This window comes from Apteryx mantelli, chromosome 18, assembly GCF_036417845.1.
Source record: "Apteryx mantelli isolate bAptMan1 chromosome 18, bAptMan1.hap1, whole genome shotgun sequence".
Classification (NCBI taxonomy): Eukaryota; Metazoa; Chordata; class Aves; order Apterygiformes; family Apterygidae; genus Apteryx; species Apteryx mantelli.
The window spans coordinates 9,715,521-9,735,555 of NC_089995.1; the positions used below are offsets into that span (position 1 = coordinate 9,715,521).

A 20,035-nucleotide genomic window follows, 5' to 3' on the forward strand; every position below is an offset into this window, starting at 1 on the left:
ATAAAATATTTAATCATTTTTGTAACCTGATTGCATAATCACTATTGTGGCCTGATATAATCAGTGAAATTATTGCTGTTCATCTTTGTCATTATCTTTCCACTATCACTGCTGGACACTTAGTCTTAAAATGTCTCTGTTGCTGCTACCATGCCTTCTTAGCTCATGTTGTTATCAACATCAGTGAAGATATTTTTGGAATCACAATCAAAATTTTACCTGGTGATACATAAAAGTGCCTGTAGGTAAGCTCCAGCTGGCACTGCTGTCCTCTCAGCAGGTGTAAGACGTCAGAGACGTACACCATTTGATTTAAGGCAAGTTGTTCATAGTACGTTCTTCTTAGGATTGTTCAGAGGAGAAAAATCTGTAGATGAAGCACTTGCAAGGGAGCATGTTGAAAGACAGGAGGGCTATGCCAAGGTCTAATTAGCCATCATTTATTCATATCGGTCCCATTCTCAGAATCTTTATTTTTCCTGCCCTTTCTCTTATCTGATACTGTCTTAGTGCTTTTGGTACAAATGTCCAATCAGCATATGTAAATGGTATTTCATAAAGGTACTTCCATTTGGAAATCAGTTCATTTAAAACTTCAGTTTATCTTTCTATAAATAGATTTTAAGCCTATTGGCCCTTATTACACTTATTCTTCATTGTACTGAGCACATGCAAATATAAAGGTTTACTAGCTTTTACACATACACCTTAAATGAGGTACCTAAATTTCAATTCTGTAGTATGTGTGCTGCATTTTTACACGTTCATGTAAAACAGCAGTAAAGGTTAGACTACTTAGAAATTTGAGAGTTCAGTAAACTGGTTGGATGAATAGAATTCAATTTAATAGGATCTTTATTTTAAATAGAGTATGCTTCTTTTAGGTTAACGGAAAAGAACCAGATGATGAAAATCTCAATAAATCTGAAATAAGCCAAGTTTTTGAGATTGCACTTAAAAGGAACTTGCCTGTGAATTTTGAGGTATGTTTATTTTACAAGCTCTAGATTTGTTTTTACTAGAATATTAAGGGTACACAATAATTTAAGTAGCCTCTGTCTCAGATAACCCAAACAACTGACTTTTAACATGCCTTGTTAGTTGTGAATATACTTTTACCTTTGACAGTCACCCTGATTGTCTCAGAATTTATATGGTGAAGTGAAGGAAAAAGGAGAAAGAAAAAAAAACTCTTCAAATTCACATACTAAAATCATATTAGAGTGAACAGCTATGCTGTCTGTGCAATCTTTTGTCCAAACTTTTTGAAAAATCAGTATTATAGTCAAGAAACAAAACACAGCTCCACATTAATGATTAGAATATTGGAGTACAGAGTCAAGGCAAATGAGTGCAACTCACTCTGAAAGATTATTTATGGAAGTATTTACTTAACTAAGCACTGATGTGGACTACTTGCAAGTTGCAGAATCTCAAATAGGTTTCTTTTCTTGCCATGAGGTGACCTCATGTGCATCTTACTTTCCTTTCCCTTTGGCCTGGCTGCTTGCTGCCTCTTTGCCCCTCCTTGATCATTTTAGTTACCTTAAATCAATAACTTCCATAGGAGCATCTTTTTTTGTACTAAAATATTAATTTATTGTGTTGCCTCCCTGAGCTGGTGTAGTGATGTTTCATTCAACTATCTGAGTTGTTATAGTAAGAAAGTGCAATTGTGTTTAACTAAATTGCTTCTGAAACTGTTCTATGAAATTCTATATGAAGATTTCAGTTATTGCAGATTAGCATGAGCATCACCAGTAAAAAATATATTGTCACAAAAAAGCCAGATGTGGGTGGAAGTTCTTAATTCATTCTAACTTTTTGACTCTATTAATATTTTGAAGTATGACGTGTTATGAATGGAGTTAAAGAATAAATCTGTAGGCAGCTGTCCCTTAGATGTCTCCAGAATTCTTGATTTCTGAATTAAAATGCTGGATCCTGAAGAATTGCTTTCCCTGTATTGATCTATTAATGTAACATGAAGCATTTAATGAGGTGATGTTAATTGGGTGGAGGTACACATTCGTGAAATAGAGCAGTTGTATTTTCCTGTTGAAAGAGTAAATCAGTAAATTAAATAAGATGGGTTAATGACTAATATGTAAATACTATTTACTGTTTGTTGTATATGAACTTTTTAAAGTATATTTTTATTTGGGTTGGATTATGTTATTAGAGTGAGCATGATTTAGACAATCACTTTGGATTGTGTGAGAATGTATATTCCCTTTACCCATAGTTCTTGAGAGAAGTTTGCTATAAACAATGTGCCCTACCATTTTTAATAAGTGTTTATCACGCTTTCACTCAGTTTTTCCCTCTGAAACAGGTGACCAAGGAAAGTGGTCCTCCCCATATGAAGAGCTTTGTAACCAAGGTGTCAGTTGGAGAATTCATGGGTGAAGGTGAAGGAAAGAGCAAGAAGATCTCTAAGAAAAATGCTGCAATAGCAGTCCTAGAAGAACTGAAGAAATTGCCACCCCTTCCTACAGTTGAGAAAATGAAGCCACGAATCAAAAAGAAAACAAAATCAATAGTGAAGGTAAGAGACTACTTTAACAGATTGAAATCCAACTGTTGTAAAATATCATCAGATGAGAGACATTCCAAAGTCAATTATAAACACTCTTCAAGTGCTAAACATTAATCAGCAGTTTGGTACTACAAATAAAATGATATTTTGCACCCACTCTAAATGGGGTTCCTGCGCCCTTGTTACAGTAGGAAAACAGTGGTTACAGTAAATTCAGGATCAAAGAGAAACCATATAAAAGAATGGGTGGCATATAAAAATCAAGCTCTGACCTTCAAGCCTTAGACTTTACAGTTTGGGGTTTTGAATTATTTTGCTTCTGCAAATTCTGCTGCAAGCCTTACCCTCCTAATATAATCTGATTAAAAACTGTGAAACTCTTACCAGTGGTAGGTTATCTATGGTCAACTATAACAGGAGAGCCAAATAATTTGAACATTTTTCTTTGGCTGTGATGGTGTTTCATTAAGCAGCTTTTGTTTTAGTGTCTCTAATTCCTAGAGATGAATGGGTTTATTGGCACACTGCATTTTGTATATTAAATCAAATATTCACAGAGTGTTGGCTTATTTCCTAAACATTATTCTACTTAGCTGCAAACAAGTCCAGAATATGGTCAAGGAATGAATCCTATTAGCAGACTTGCCCAGATACAGCAGGCCAAGAAAGAGAAGGAACCAGAGTACATGCTCATCACAGAACGTGGTCTTCCAAGGCGCAGGGAGTTTGTTATGCAGGTTTGTATGTTAATTTGAGAAATCTAGTTGCTTGGCTTTGTCTTACTTTTTTGGCTATCATAATCAGATTGTCACAATGATATACAAATGTTACAGAATTACAGCTATACTTCTGTGAAATTTGTTAAGAAAATACCCAGTGGGCTCTATTCAAGCAAGATAAGGGTTCAAGAAAGATACAAAAAGAATTGCATAGGGCACTGAAAGTTTGTTGTAACTGCCTAATACTTTTAATTAACAGGAATAATAAGTAATAAGTAAGAGATACTGAGCTTCTTGCATTTTTATAAAGTAGGATTCATTAATATAAACATGAAAATCCTTCATTTCCTCCTTCCTCCAAATTTTGTTTTGCTTTACAATGCAGCACTTTCTGCACTCTGCATTGCAAATTCCAATACCATAGCAGTATTTTTGATACTGAATATCTACAAGTCTCTAATAATTAAAGTGCATCCTCCACTCCTCTTTCTGGTTCTGGCCAAGGCAGAAAAGAACTGCTAAGCAGAAATAGTAGTTGTTTCCCTTCCAGTATGTTAAAAAATCTGCTAAACTCATAACTTTAGTTTAGAAAATTTACGTCCACCATGATACCAGTTTTGAGCTGGTGCCAACATGTGATGATGAAATACAGATAATTATGCCATTTCTGTTTGTTCTTGTGCTTGGAAGCCAATGATCAATGATAATAAACAACAGCTTGCTTAGAATAATAATCATTGAACTATTAGGTGACTCATGCCATATTTGAGACATGGGTCACTAATGAGTGAATCCTAATGCCACTTTTATAAGAATGTATGTGCTTTTTCTTCCTATTTTGTCCAGGTGAAAGTTGGTGTACACACAGCTGAAGGAATGGGCACAAACAAAAAAGTTGCTAAACGCAATGCAGCTGAAAATATGTTGGAACTCCTAGGTTTCAAAGTCCCTCAACCCCAACCTCCAAAGCCAGCATTAAAGACAGAAGAGAAGGTAACATTCTTTAAGTATCTCTACTCTTTGATGTGACAGCAAAAGTTGAGTTGAAATAACAGCAGCTTTGCAAGGCAGTAACAGTATAGCAAATTCATGCTTTCTGTACCAGCCAGCAAACAGTTGTATTGAGGCAACTGTTCTCTAAATAGTAGTGCATTTTGGATATATTATGAATTCAATTTATGCAAGTAAATCAAAGCCTCATCAGAAGACTAAATGAACGTATTTGTTCATCACAGAATAGCTCAGAACCTGTGATAGCTGATGTATTTGATCTTGCAAACTTGCAGACATGTACGTTATATAAGACTTTGTAGTAGCAATAGTTTTATGTAGTGTTATCACTAATTGTAGTCAAAAGTTTAGAATGGATCTCTTTGGGTCACTTAGCAGGGAAAGAGCCTTGCATTCTTTTTCTGTTGATTCAGCAGTTGTCACTGGTGAGTTGAAACAGCAAGACTTTTTAGTTTTCCCCTTGTTTGGTATCTCTTCACCTGTATCCATGCACATTGCCATCAGCAATGTTAATAACTAATGCTAGTTTAATTATGGTTTACGCTAGTTTATTATTCTAGTTTATTATGGTATCTAGTTCTCAATATCTATGTTCTTAGTAGCATTTTGCTAGTCTGTAGGTAAATAATTTTAGTCATTCAGTGAATAAAAATCACTTAACTCATCTTATTCTTGACGGCTATGTAATAGTTGAGGTTTCTTAATAACAAATTCTTTAGTAAAACTTGACTAGTCAGGTCAGCTGCATCTTGAAGACTTTAAAACTTTTTTAAAACAAACAAAAAACTAAAGGATATTGTGTGGTTGTGTTTCACTTTTTTTTTTTTTTTTTTTTTTTAGACACCAGTGAAGAAACCAGGTGATGGAAGAAAAGTAACCTTCTTTGAGCCAGGTGCTGAAGAGACTTCATCTAGTAAGTGGCCTTTTTGAAAGAAGTATAGCCCTTTTAGGGTATGTACATAAGATATGCTTCTCAGTCCCATCAGCAGTGTCACTTAAAGCATTGTAATGAGCAGAGGTATGCATCTTCCATCCTGCAGATTAAATTCACACCCTGGGAGAGTTTGGTTCACATCCCAAAGTGCTTATTCTTTTCAAGTCATACAGTATTTGGCTTGCTTGACCGCCTGGTCAGAGGAGGAAGGAGATGGCTGAGCCAAAAGGAAATAAAGTGCTAATGGGTCAGCTGAGCAGTTGGTAGAGGTGCAGCTGCTGCTACCTGCAGCTTCCCAGCTTGTCACCTGTATCTGAGGGATTTTTGGACAGGCTTTAATCAGTGTCTAGGGCTTTCTAGGACAAGAGTGAGTGCTTGGGACAGGGTTTGACTCTGGTACAGGGAACAGACTACTTAGATCAGCAGCAAAAATGAAATAGGGACAATTTCTGTGGGAAGGAAGCAAGGGGAGGAGAGATCAGCCTTTTGGCTCAGGAGAAAGTTTCTGTGGTACAGGGTGCAAATGAGACTGGCAGCAGATTCCCTGGGAAAAGGGTTGGGGGCTTCTGCTAGCTGGGACTAGTCTTCCAAGTTGGAAGAATGGTTGAGTGCGAGGTGGAAGAATGCCTTAGAGATATGTTTCTCAGCCTGCGGTCTATGGGAGGGTGATGCTGAATTTGCTGAGGCAGAGTTAGCTGTGTTAAATTTGGCTGCATCACCTTACAGATGTCGAGGGAATAACTTATAGTATGTTGAAGACAGTGTTCCTGGGATGAAGATGGGAAAAGGAGTCTGTGCTAATTGAAATTAGTCTTCCTAAAGCAGAGTCGGAGAGGAAAGGAATGGCCTTGTAGTACAGATCAACCTCTTCATCTGTGCTCAGTCTGTAACGACTGAGAGCAAGGAACTGTGCCTGCGTTTATTTCGGACAGTTGATGACTATAGTGGTCTGATCTACAGATGACTGGCTGAAAGAAGAAGAAAGGGCGGGCCAGGGGGAAGGTGATCACCAAGCATACAGAAGTTGGCTTCCTCTAGTGTAAACCGTTGAAAATAGGCTTATGAAAAGTTTGTCTATCACAAAATAATTCTGTTCTGGATAGTATGTTTTAGGTGCTTATGTGTGCATTTTTTAGAATGATGTTTGTTGTTTAAATTATAAATAGATGGGATTGATTTGGTCTTTAGTAACATTTTCCTGTATAAGATCTTAGATAAGCTTCCTGGTGGCTTACCTGAACTTTGCCATCCGTGTTTTGTATCCCTTTTTCTTCCATCTACAGATTTTGGCTTTCATCCTTAGACTTGTAACAGCTCAGTCCTGCTGAACCTCAATTATCTATTCTGCCATAATACTGACTCCTGTTTTTATTCCAGTGGCACTGTCTTCCCCATCTTTCTTAAGCATACCTCTTGAATTTTTCACGACATTTCTGTGTTACGTGAGTTCCCTGTAAAAATGCTATTGCTATCCCTCTTAAATCTAACTTATGCCACAATGTCAATAAATTGCTATCAGCTGCTAGTGGTTAGATATTTGGTGTAAATAGTGACTCCTGCTTACTTCATACTGTGCTGGTTTTACATTTAATCTTACCTACCTGCTCTCTTGTCACAATATACAGTATAAACTTTGTGGACATAAACTTAGTGGACTATCTTGTCACTGTCTTTACAATATTTAACAGTGGCTCTGACCATTTTATGGTGTCATTATTTGCTTCTACAGTTTAAATGATGAAATAAAAGATTTTGAAACCAAAAGATACATCTAGAATGTGGTGCAACAGTCTGAGATGTCTGTAAGCTTGACTAACCTGGAGAAATTGCTCCTGGAGGTAAATGTGCTCCTTTGGCAGAAGCAGGTGTTACACTGAATAATTTATTCAGTAAGCAAACTCTGTCTTGATGGTGCTGAATCTCTGACCCAGTAAAGGTGAATCAAGTTCACTCAGTTTGTTAGTGTTTCAAAAGTAATTTGAAAGAGATTATTTTTATTTCAAAAGCAGCTGCACTTCATATGCTTTTATGTGCCTGCAGAAGGCCTCATAGAAATAGCTAGTATCTGTTTAATCTGTACTTCTCTCTCCAGGTAATAAAGACGATGAGTTTAGGATGCCTTATCTCAGCCATCAGCAGCTTCCCGCTGGAATTCTTCCCATGGTCCCTGAGGTTGCACAAGCTGTAGGAGCCAATCAAGGACACCACACCAAAGAGTTCAATAGGGCAGCCCCAAATCCTGCCAAGGCTACAGTAACAGCAATGATCGCTAGAGAGCTATTGTATGGTGGTACTTCTCCTACTGCTGAGACCATATTGAAAAATAACAACTCATCAGGCCACGTACCCCACGGACCACTTACTAGGCCCTCTGAGCAGCTGGACTATCTTTCCAATGTTCAGGGAATCCAGGTAAATGTTCAGCTTTGCAAGAGTTCTTCCAAGGCCTGCTGTTTGTTTTAAAGCTTTTTAGTTCTGCTGTTGACTGATTTATTCTGAGGCTGTTAAGGTGAACTTCATGTAAACATTTCATTTCACCTAGGAAGCATACTGAAATTTACAGTTTTTTATTAAATATTCAAATATGCATATCTGTACTACATCCTCAGCCTTAATTCAGTGCTACTCTGAAGTCTATTTGAAGAATGAAATTGAAAGTGCCATTTTTCTGAGTATTTTCATGATGTGGGAATGTAATGTGAACTCAAACTTGGCTGATCTGAATTCAGTTCTTTGAAAAATCTTTGGTACATTAATATTTGCTGTAAATTGTACATTTTGTGTATAGTCCTTTTAATCAAAATTGCATTTCAGTTACTATATTAATACATTAAAGGAGCTCCATGGATAATAGTAGCATAATAGGAAAAATTTTAAATGCAGGTAGCTATAATCAGAATACAGCTTGCAGCAGCAATCGTTTTTATATAGCAGTTTTTATTCAGAAAGCTTACAAAGCTCTCATGATTACTCAAACTATTGCAAGTGAAATCAGGCTTCAAAGTATATAGTTCTACTGGTTAACAGAGAGAACAAGTGTAAATAGGATTTTGGCTAAATGTATGGGCAGAAAATGTCTAGCAATTGTGATTTACTTCCTTCATTAACTGAAAAGAACTAAATTATTTTCTTTTCTCAGGTTGAATACAAAGACTTTCCAAAAAATAACAAGAATGAGTTTGTATCTCTTATAAACTGTTCCTCTCAGCCACCACTGATCAGCCATGGAATTGGAAAGGATGTAGAATCTTGCCATGATATGGTATGATGAATATTGCTGAAATGCTTTCTCTTTGGACTTCTGTGAGCTAAGGGGTGCAGCTGATAGATCAAGATGTCATATTACAGCTGAATAGCAATGAATTAAATGCTGTACAATTTTTTGGCTAATTTTTGTCTAATATATCACAAGTTGCTGAAATAACTGAGGAATAATACTAGCATCTAATACTGTGTAGCTGTAGACATAACCTTTAAAATGCTTAATATATGCTCACAATTTTGGCCTACACAAAATGCATTTGCTTTATCTTGCTATTAGTTTCATGAGCACTTAGTAAACAGTATATATAAAAATGAGCTTTTAAAATATAAGAACTTGTCACAGTTTTTTTTTTTTTTTTTTTTTTTTTTTTTTTTTTTTTTTTTTTTTAATGGAATGGGCTGATATCTCACTAGGAACTGTAATACTCTTGTTCACGTTACCAGACTTTCTACTGGAATGGAATCCAGAATGAAAGAAATGCAGTTCACCATTAGATAGCAGGAGACACTGTAAATCTGTTAAACTTCCTTTATAAAGAAGATCTTTTATTAACAGTAGCTGAAATATTTCTTTGTGAAAGAATGAATCTTCTAGACTGTAAACTGTAAGGGACTTTGTCTTCAGGTCAGTCTATAAAATACCTTGCATATTGTTGGCAATATGTACACAGTCTGCTACAATTTGAAAAGTATTTAGTTCTTTTGGTATCCAGTGGTGAGCTATGTAGTGACAGCAAACTAGTTAAAATAATAGTTTGTAATATGTAAATGCACTTATAAAAACACTGTTTTATTAAGTTTTATATTAAATTTTTTTGCAGTAATCTTATAATGCTTATATTTTGATAGAGATTTCTTTGATCCAACTTTGTCACTTAATTCTGACATTTTCATACCCATCTCTACATCCTGTTGTAAAGAGCTCCTGTAAGACTAAGCACACAAGTCAGTGTAATAGATGAAGGGAAAAGGACTGCTACTTGGCAGGTTAAACATTGCAACTGGGCCTGTATGAGAACCTTCCTCTGTTCGGATGTTCAGCTTTCACTAATGCATGTGTCATAACTAATCAGGGATATTCTAAAAGGTGAACCTGGAACTGATCAGAATAAAATTGAAATATCTTTTCACTTTTCCCAAGGGATGGCTTACATTAGCATTAGCCATGTCATATTGACAAAATTACTCTTTTAAATAGTCACACACGCCCCTTCTACGTTTAATTTTGGATTCTTGTGTAACTTGTTTCCTTTTTCTGCAAAGGACTTTTTGGTTCTGTTTATTTTAATGTTCTTTACCTAATCTCTCTATGGTTTGAGCCATTACTAATTCAGCGTCTTTTTCCATGTTACTAAAAGTACTGCAGGGTTAATTTTTTCCCATTGCTAAAACAAAAGCAATGGGAACCCCCTAGCCACAGCACCACTCTAGAGTTTAATGTAACAAGATGAAATTTTACAATTTTTTTCACCAGAATTACACATCTTAATAAATATATTACCAAAATTAGAATGTTTACTCTTTCAAGTGAATTTTAGTTCTGCTTTCACTAAATAAATTATACAGATACAAGTTGGATTACTGAATCCTGTCTCTTTTCTTTAGGCTGCGTTGAACATTTTAAAGTTGCTGTCTGAGCTGGACCAACAAACCACAGAGATGCCAAGAACAGGAAATGGACCAATGTCTGTGTGAGTGAAAAGTGAAAAGCAGTTGGTTGTGACACATTGACTTTCCCTTGCATTAATGGAAAGCTGTGACCCTATGATGTGTTAAAAACAAACAAAATGTGAGGGCTTTTCTTTACCAGAAAACTTAAAATACCAAGGGCTGTTATCTTCTTGGGAAGGCCAAGAGGGTAGGTTTTATGATCAACTTGTAATTTTCATGTGTCAACTTTAAGTTACTAGGCTCAATGCAGGGGCAAGTGGATAAAATGTACTGGCTGTGATATACACCGTTCTGATTAGGTGATGCCTCTGCTTAAACTAGTTATACATATTTGTAAATAGTGTGACTTTTTTCAGGGTGCTGAAGTGTTACAGCTGCACCTCTTTTTCTAGAAATCTTCTGTGTGTAAATAGTAAACAATGTATAAGTTTCACAGCTTCCTTTCAGCACAACAAACATGGAAGGCTTGCAAATTATTCCCTTCGAGAAAAAAACCCAAACTGTTGTTACATAATAAGCTACCAAAATGGTGAAGTTAGCAAAGTGCTAATTAAAAAAAAAAAAAAAGTTATAAGTAAATAAATTGTAATATATGCATCAAATCCTGTGTCAAGTTTAGAAGCTTCTTGTTGGTGAAAATTGTGTTTTATCTTCTAAGTAACAAGTGTTTTCTCATTTGTAGATGTGTGAAACAAGAAATGGAAAGTGACCCTCTTCTCAAACCGGCTAACTCAAACACTTTGGGACAAACACTGGACAGCACTGCCTAAAAAGGCTTTTGACTGGACCCAAACGTGAAAGCACCAGAGAAAATCAAATGCTTCCTATTAATGTAACCTGTTTTAGAGTGCTACAGTCTTTACAACCTACTGTAGTGTCTAAATCATAACCGTTGCTTTTTCTTCAAACAGTGATAAATTTTTAGTTTCATTATGTTGTTTTGATTGAAATGACACTATAAATTTTTCATTTAAAAGTTTCTTAATTGTATCTAGAACAATAGCACAGTTTAGAAACTTTGTCTTCTGAGACTGACATGTTATCTGTGAACTAACTTGGGAAGATCATATCCATGTATGTGGTTATTTTGTTTTTATTGAAATAGCAAAGTTTCACTGGAAACAAATTGTGTGCCCACCATTTTAAAAAGTCCAATATTTCCACAAACCTAGCTTAATTCTCCAACGGTTGAATGAATTAAAACACTTTAGGAATTTTAAACTTTGTTTGATCATTTTTGGTTAATTTCTAGTTTTCTTGAGTGGGGGTAGGGGAACTTGAATGCAACATGAATTAAAATGATCTCTGATCTATGTTTTAAGGATTGTGTGTATAGCTGGCACACAGCTCACTACATTACAGGATATGATCTCAATGTAGTGCATATAAAACTGCAGATTGATTTTCCTTGAGTGCTTTATACTGTTTAATTACATCTCCATGTAGGGCTGAAAAAAATTACCTATGTTTATATATAAACTGTGTTGCTTTTGATGTTGTGTTATTGTGCACTGAACTGTGCGCAATAAAGTTTTTTGCATATGGTCCAGGTAAAGCACGATAGCCTTGCAAGTTAAGTACTGCTTCAGTTCATTGTTTACGCTGGAATTTTTTCTCCCCATGGAATGTAAGTAAAACGTAGTGTTTGTCACCAATAAATGGTAATACTAAATTTTTTGGGTTAATTTATTCTTGTATGCCACTACAGGGGCTGCTTTTTTTATAGGATTTGAAATGCTTGTGATATAGTATGGGCAGTATTGTAAAGCTATGGAGTAACTGTAATGTGGAGGATGTGACAAACTGGCAAGGTCAAGGAAATTCAAAAGTAACGTGGGTTCACTTTGTTATTTGTGCCACAATGTGTTAGTGCAACTGTATTAATGGGAGCTTAAACTAAAGTTACAATTATGAAAAGAAACCTGGCGCAACAGGTTGGAGCAATTTCAGAGTTTAAGTCTCTACTTTTAAGTTTCCTTGTTTGCTTGTAATTTGAGTCATAACCTTGCCTTGCACTTAGTAATTTTTTGGGGTAGTACTTTAAAAAGGAAACAAAACTTTCCCTCTAGCAACAAAAACTGGCACCGTAGACTGGCACATGACAGTGTATCATTTGGATGTGAACTACCTTAAATGTGTATTTAACTGGTTACCTATAGCAGCACTTCCTAAACAACTATTTGTAGTGTGTGCAGTAATTGCTATAGAAAGCAATTACAGCACATACTGTCTCTCAAAGCTAAATGTCTCGGCCATTTTATTCACGTTAGCAAAAGCAATTGGGCGACACTAACTACATACCAAATTTTATTGAATCAAGTTGGTTTTGATCATTAAAGGGTAAAAAACATTGTAAAGGTTTTTTTTACATTTGTAGAACTAAAATGCTGTACACTTAAAAATTAAAAGAAACTTGCTAGGCTGAGGCTTTGTATTGCAAATTCTTACAACTTAGAAACTACTTAGCGAACAATTTATATTGGAAAACACATAACTTATAGTGGTGTAAATGGTCTCCCTAAGTTTATCTGCTGCAACTTAATAGTTTTCTCTTTGGGTGGGACAAGAATCTATTTTTCTGGTTATTTTGCAGCATTTATTTGTTGATGATGCTATGTTTCGTATGAACCTTAATTAAGGTAGTTTACCATAGATACCTGTATGTTTTAATACTGTTAAATGCATCCGTCATCTTAGAGATGCTATTTAAGAGAAGGTTCCTGTGTCAAAGACCCTGTAATCTGAGCCAGATGATGGAAGACTTCAGATCACTACGTGGATTCTAGGTGAGCCAAAGTGTGTTCCAAAGAAAAATGTTTTTCACATAGCACTACAGTCACTTGGCTTTTTACATTGTCTTCTGTATGCTTGATGCAGCAAAGGCTGGGAGGAATGATTACATATAATATGTAATCCTAAAGTTTTATATGATGCTTTTGTTCAGCAGATATTAAAAAAAAATTCAAACAAAGAAGTCAAAGAGGTGAGGTGTCTTGCAGACAGCACTTGCCTAATACTCAGAAATGTATGCTTTATACCAGTACTAGCCTCCTAGATTACTGAAGTCATGGCATTTCACCTTTGTGCCTCTGTTTGCCCACACTTGCCGCCTTTGTAGAACACTTTAGTTCTTGGATCTTAAGAAACCTTTTTGGGTGCCAGTGAGTGAGCTGGCGCTTATGAATGTGATTTGCAGCCTTTATTAGTTTGGACATAATGCCACTCTGCAAGTCTTACCTTTCAGCAATGAGCCTGTTATAAACAAACCAAGTATAAGTTTTGTTCCAAAATGACTTTCTTGTATTCAAATCTTAATTGGTTAGGGTCATTTTCCCACAAGCAGATTTTTGACAAACATTTTTTCTCCCCATTAGCTTATTTGACTCTGCTTAATTTAACACAAGCATTTTAAAAAATTAATGCATTTTTGTACATTTCTCTGAAAGTGTTTGGCAGTATGACACTACTAATTTCAGTGCCCAAGAATCTGATGTAGATTCAGTAAATTATAAAATTTTGCACTTAAAATATCTTTCAGTTCAGCCACAGAGAACTTCCCTTTAAAATTTTCACTTTCAAATAGAAGGAAAACAAAATGTTTTGCCTGACACAACAGTCACATAAATATTATGCTAACAACAACTGAGATAATGATCTTGATTCTTTTCAGATTTTACTACAAGTTATTATTCCAGCCTCTTAAATCATATAGCCACTGTTCTGCAAGTGGGGCTGCCTTTAAGCCACTGCTTCAAAGTGTGGAGGAAGGAGGTCTGGTCCTAAGGGGCTTCCAGTAATGCTTTAGTAACTTGTAACTGAGGGTGATACCTGAAGAGGCAGATCACTGGGTGACAGAAAATGTGATAGGCAGAATAGGCTTGTTACTGAATTTCAGTCCGTGTTATAAAAGCAGTAATGCGCAAAACCTCTAAATAGGCAACTAACTATTAAACAAGCAGACAATATTTGGTGCTCAGATAACACCCTAGGTAAACGTTAAGCAGGCAGTCCACAGAGTGAACAAAGAGGCAATCAAATATGGGGTACAGTGGTGATTCGTGCTCATTTGCACCTCTTGTAGTGCCTGTCCGTTCCACCTCCAAAAGCCAATGCAGAGCATAAAAGCTCAGAAGTTGCCAAGAATTTCAGAAACCAGACTTTGGAATTATTTTGTGTTTATTTTCCAGTAATTCAGCTTGTCAGTAGGGTCAGCGGAGATCAGACAGCATAGCTAATATTCTTTTCCTTCACCAAAGAAAACATTCTACTTGCTTGTACTCTTCCACATGTCTAAACTTTGACAGACTTCAGGCATCGGGTCTTTATTTTTTGGTAGCAGCAAGAAAGCACTCATTACTGCTTTTTAAAATTTCAAAGCCTTAAGACAATGTCTAAATTCTAGTTGCTTTCATTTGCACTGCTTTCCTTTGTGCCTTTTCTTAGAAGTATGTAGCTGCATTTATTTGTGGCTTTTGTCAAAAGAATGATATTGTGGCACTATTCCTTTGAAGAGGTGCAGTCAAACGTCTCATGCTCCAGTGCTCTATATAAGAACTTGAACGGTGGCTTAGTAGATGTGCTACAAGACGTAAAGAAAAAGGGGAATAATGGTAATTGGTCAGGGAATTTTTTTGAGCAGAATATTTTATTTGTTAGGAAATCCTGGCTCCCAAAGACAGTGATAAGAATCTCATGGCTTTTCGTGATCTCCATCCTGAAACTAAGAATGATGGATCCTGAAGAAGAGAAGGACTTGTACAAAATTTATTTTTGAGAATACTGACCTGTAGGATGGCTAAAATGTGCCTACAAAATGAGAAGTAGTCTGGATTCACTCTGATACCTGGTTGTTCCATGATATTAAAATTCATTCCCATACCTTCAATTGCTTTTTGAAATGGAATTTTGTTTTGCGGTCAGCCCTAGCTGTAACTACAGTGCTATTGCTGAAGCTCTTATGCTGGCTCACCCTGTGCCAAATAGACTCTTTTTTTTTTTTTTTAAGACTAAACAGCTGGTAGGTATTTCCTTAGGATTATCCTATCTGAAAGGACTCAGTGGGGGAATCTGTACTCAGTGGGGTGGTTATTCATGTTCTTAATTCTCTGGCCAAATTTTAGTAATATCAGAGCTAAATGTAGCTATACTTGGAGTTCAGCTGCAATTTTTTCACCATTATGTAAGGCATCAAACCAAAATTCTGTTCTAACCTACTGATCAAAGTTAAAAATAGAACTTTTATTCTGTCCTAATGTATAAAGACAAATGGTGGAGGTTCCAGAAGTGCCTAACTCCAGCAAGGGACAGGATGTGTACGTACCACTCCACTAATCTTGTTTTGTGAAACAACTGCTAATGGTTCAGTGCTTTTATTTCGAAAGTCTGCAGATAAAAACCAACAGAACAAGTGTGAATCAATGGAATATCTTCCTTAAGGGCTGCTGATCTTATTCAGATGAATTCTCCATTTACATTTAGATGAAGAAATGCTGTTCCAGAGGTTGTTACCAATCTGAAAATACTCAGCTTCATCTCTGTGACTGTGACATGTTGTATTGCTTCCCCTTATCTGCTGATCAGATACATACACTTACTAATACCCAGGAACTTGTGAGCAAGAACCTGAACATCCCATGGAAGGAGTTTGGGGGTAAAAAAAAGTTTAAGTTGTTGAAGCAAATTAAAATACCTAGATTATCCATTTGATCTCTGAATTGGAACTGAATAAAGACATACTGATAGTGAATAATACTTATCCAAGAATATATTCCCTAACAAAAGGAATGATTTTATATACCACTAGCAGTATCCTAACATAACAAATTGTATTTGATCAGAAATGGAAAAATTGTAAGTTTTTAAACTACAAGCATTCTCCCCCTTCCAATTTCCCAGTATTTTTTTGCATCCTGCTAATAGATGATGTTTTATATCTTGAATGTCCTGTGTTAATGATGCAGAAAATATCCTTCACAGAGTATGCTTTCAATACTTTCATCCTATGCTAGCATTCTTCCATTATCTTTGCTATTTCCAACCAGAAGATATAGTGTCTTTTATGTTTAAAAGCTTTTTTAGCAGAAGGAAGATTAGTGTTCCATAAGGAGGTGATCCCAGTCCTCTGTTAAGGGACAAAACCTCTGATATGCTTTGTGTCAAAGTCTAAATGCAAAAGCCATTTGGGGACACCTGGGCATCTGTACAGACACTAATCCCTACTTCCCCCATTTTAACATGGGTGAAATCTCCCAAGCTGTTGTACTTACCGTTTTAAAACTGCAGCAGAGTACACCATTGTAGGCATATGTATTGTGGTCTGACTGCTAAGTATTGCTTTCATTGCTGCTTTCACACAGCAGCTTGATTTTAATGGGGAGAAGACCATATTTATCTCTTGCCTCAAAAAAACAATTGGAAAAGGTATCACTGAAAAAAGCAAACTCATCAGTAGTTTGTGGTAAATGAGATTCAATATAACTGAAACTGCCACTGTATTTGCATAAAAAGTCTGTCAATGTTTCCCTTTAAAGCTTGCTAATACGTAAGCTCCTGTGTATCTACTTAGATGTTCAGCCACCAAATTATTTAATTACTAAAGTGGATAAAAACCTGAACAAAATGTGCTACTTCAAACTCACAAGGGCTAAATGCATTTAAGTAATTGGCTCTTCTAACAATAATGGGGTTGTGCTTTTTCATGTACTACACTAACTTCAAAGATAACTTGTTTTTGGTGAGTGTTTTAACTTTTTGTACTTTCATGTACTAAAGGGCTGATTTAGAAATCCAATGCTGATTTGTATTTAAAAGAAGAAAGGGTTATTTAAGAGCTTTTGCTCTCTAACTCCTCCCTGTTCTACCCCATTCTACTGGTCCATAATAGCATCTTAGGGAAGATGTACCTGGATTAAATTGGTACTTAAACTGGGCCAATGCAGATTTGTTGTCATTCAGCAAACAGCTGGATGTAACTGCATTGATTTTAATGGCCTGTTTCTCAACCAGCTCACTGCACAAGTTTGTCAGATTCTTCCTAGATCAGGGCATTTCTTCAAGGTGAAGTCTATATCCTGTTAACACACTGGATTCAGTAAGAGAGGGCCACACCAGGGTGGTCTTCAAACTATTGACATGTTTGGCTTTCAGCTCAGGGCTAGGAGCTTCACGGAATCCAACAGCAGCAAACTTACTTGCATGGTAATTCTGCTGAAGGAAACAGGCATTATCTTGTAATAAAAAAAATAGACTAATGCCTATTCCAAATTTCCAAGGGGAGAATGGCTTTCAGCTAAGTCAATTGAAGACTAGATTTCTCTGTTGAACTGAAGCACTTCCCAGTGTGTAAGTTGAAAAAGAAGTCTTGTAATGTGTTTGAATTCCTACGCATTCTCTTTAAACACTGCAGTTGAAGTTTGTCCCATATAAGTGGACTAACAGAGTCAGTTATTTTCGCAAGATAAAAATATTTACACCCTTATCTAAAGTCCTTTTTAAGTTACCACCATACTAGTCCATAATCTCCTTTGTCTTTTTGCTCCATCTCTTCCTGATTGAGCAGTATCTTTCATCACCAATACCTATGTAAATTCATTTGCCAGTAATCTAAGGGAGTAACCTGTCAAACGCCCATCAGAGTCAAATGTTCCCTTCTTCCTCCAAATATGTTTTTTGTAGAGTTTAGTCAATTTTTCAAAATTTTCTCTGGGGTCATGCAGCATTAGAAATTGCTGTGTTCTATGTGCAAAGCTGTAAAAAGGCAGTTGCTGGTCTAACAGGCGTTTTCTGTGTCTCCCTTTTAAATGGTTTCTCTGAACTTGGAAAAACTGTAAAATATTTTGATCCATTTTAAGGCTAACTCTGAATAGATGCATTAAATCACTGAAGGACACAGTTCCACGAGGTGGAACATTCCAACTCATGATGAGACTCCCTGCAATGGTCATACCCTGAAATATTGCAGCATTGAAGATTTGTGGTCATAAGAAAATGAAGGCTTGTATTTCTCTAAGAGTGCTCTGTGACTGGTGATGCATAGCTACTGACCTCTAAATGTGGTGCTGCGAATTGGCCTGAAGTTCCTGCTACAGTCGCAATGTAGCCATGATCCATTTCTCTCATTTTTGAAAGAAAAGCCTTGGTAGTCTGCAGGAACAAAAGAGAGAACTTCATTTACGTGCAAATAAGCCTATTATATTGGTAAATGTGAATACCTCTCCCTAAGGTTTGTTTTACTGAAGCTCAACTGGGTCACTGTCTTCATTTATTTCCAGTCTTAGCTGCAGGCTAAATTCTACCAATAGCAGTTTCTTTCTTGTTGCCCTTTAATCCATTCTGTGGAATTTGTGTTTAGAATTTTCTTATTCCAGAAGATCAGTGTGTATGATTTGACAGATGCTTATAAAGATATTTTTTAACACTCTGTCAGCGTGCTGACTGGTGTATTTTGATTACCATAGCATTCCACAGTGAAATTGCTGACCTGACAGTTCAGAGGAGAGAGCTTTTCAGAGTTTCGTCATGCTTTTTTTTTTTTTTTTTTTTTTGTCTATAAGAAAAGAGTGTTTTATCCTGGAAAATTATAATCCGTACCAGAAATGTCCTGAATATTGGAGTGTTTGGTGCTGGGATTTTAGTTTTGATCATCACATTGGGAAGTCAGAGGTCTCATCTCAAAAGTTTGAATTTGGTTTTTATCTAGTTCTGATTAAAATTAAAAAAAAGTTTAGCCATTGAAGGCTGGCAGGTGAAACATTTAATCATCCCACAGATATTAACAAGGTCTTTTTTGGGCAATTCAGAAGCATTTTTTCTTTCATCATGTTTCCCCTTCCTAGGGCACCTGAGAAAAAGAATGGTTGTATGTTAGTACTCAATGTTGGCATTTAGAAGAAGCTGAAAACATGTCCATGTGAAGGTTTGTATATAATATAAAAGCATTCTTCAGTTGCTGTGGTACTGTGATAACAATACATGTTACTAGCTGCCTTTTAACCATAATGTTAGCTTTGGCCACTCTTAGCAAGGTTAGACAGTATAACTGGTCCTGCATGGCTCTTCCAGGTGGAGCTGGAATGATATGAGAACAAACACATGGACACGAGACCAGAGAGGCCCAGCGCACTGCTGCCTACTGCTGCGGTGAGTAACACCCTGTGCACAAATTCTGAAAACAGTGCGTAATTGTCTTTCCTAAGATGTGTCTTGTTGGCCAATGTCCTGCTAATTGGCTGTGAAGCAAAGCCTCCACAGACTGGCTGCTCTGGCCAGCAATGCACCATGGAGGTGTTCCCTCAGCATCTGATGGTCAAAAGCAAAGAGAAATGAGGCCTGAGTATGTTTTGACCTTTTGCCATGTGCTGAGGAGCGCTCCTGTGTTTAAAGAGTCTTCCTACGATGAGCCCCAGACTGAGTTAAGGAGTTCATCTAGCCAGCAATTTTCAATGTGGTTCTGCCAAAAGAAAAGTCGGGGAAATCAGCTAAACTCAATACTAAACTCTGCTGCAGCTATTTAACATCCGAGCCCTTTCCCTAGCTTGGCAGGAAATGAGAAATGGAACACAGATCACATTTATGGTTCCTTTAGAGTTGTGCATGTGACATGAGTTTGCAGTGTAACAAGATTAGTTTTCCTGGTAATCCTCTTAAAATGTCCTTTGATTGTCTTTTCATCTTTTGGTGTTCTGGAACTTGGATTAATGGGATTGAAATTTATTGCACAAGTCCTGTTTGATAAGCTGCTTTCGAGAATTAGTTGCCTACAAACACATTTCATTTGGAAAAAGCATTTTAATGGTAGCTGACTTGCACAGTGGTATGCCAAACATACTGTAATGTCTATGTATGTACATGCACAGCACTATGTATGCTTTTAGATCCTACAAGATAAGGAAGTGAATA

At 36.4% G+C, this 20,035-nt stretch overlaps 1 protein-coding gene across 4 annotated transcripts in view; it reads left to right on the forward strand.

Moving 5' to 3' along the window:
- The window catches only part of STAU1 (staufen double-stranded RNA binding protein 1), a 34,396-nt gene extending 22,586 nt beyond the window's left edge, over positions 1-11,810 (forward strand). Inside the window, exons 7-15 of one of the 4 annotated variants that reach the window (XM_067307950.1) lie at positions 885-983; positions 2,318-2,548; positions 3,133-3,276; positions 4,105-4,251; positions 5,110-5,182; positions 7,296-7,615; positions 8,343-8,465; positions 10,073-10,158; positions 10,821-11,810. In XM_067307950.1, the coding sequence (XP_067164051.1) occupies positions 885-983; positions 2,318-2,548; positions 3,133-3,276; positions 4,105-4,251; positions 5,110-5,182; positions 7,296-7,615; positions 8,343-8,465; positions 10,073-10,158; positions 10,821-10,908 (1,311 nt within the window). In that variant the 3' untranslated portion in view covers positions 10,909-11,810. The remainder of the gene's footprint in view (positions 1-884; positions 984-2,317; positions 2,549-3,132; positions 3,277-4,104; positions 4,252-5,109; positions 5,183-7,295; positions 7,616-8,342; positions 8,466-10,072; positions 10,159-10,820) is intronic. The other 3 variants (XM_067307951.1, XM_067307952.1, XM_067307953.1) reach the window with 3 other exon arrangements.
- The last annotated feature ends 8,225 nt before the right edge of the window (positions 11,811-20,035 follow it).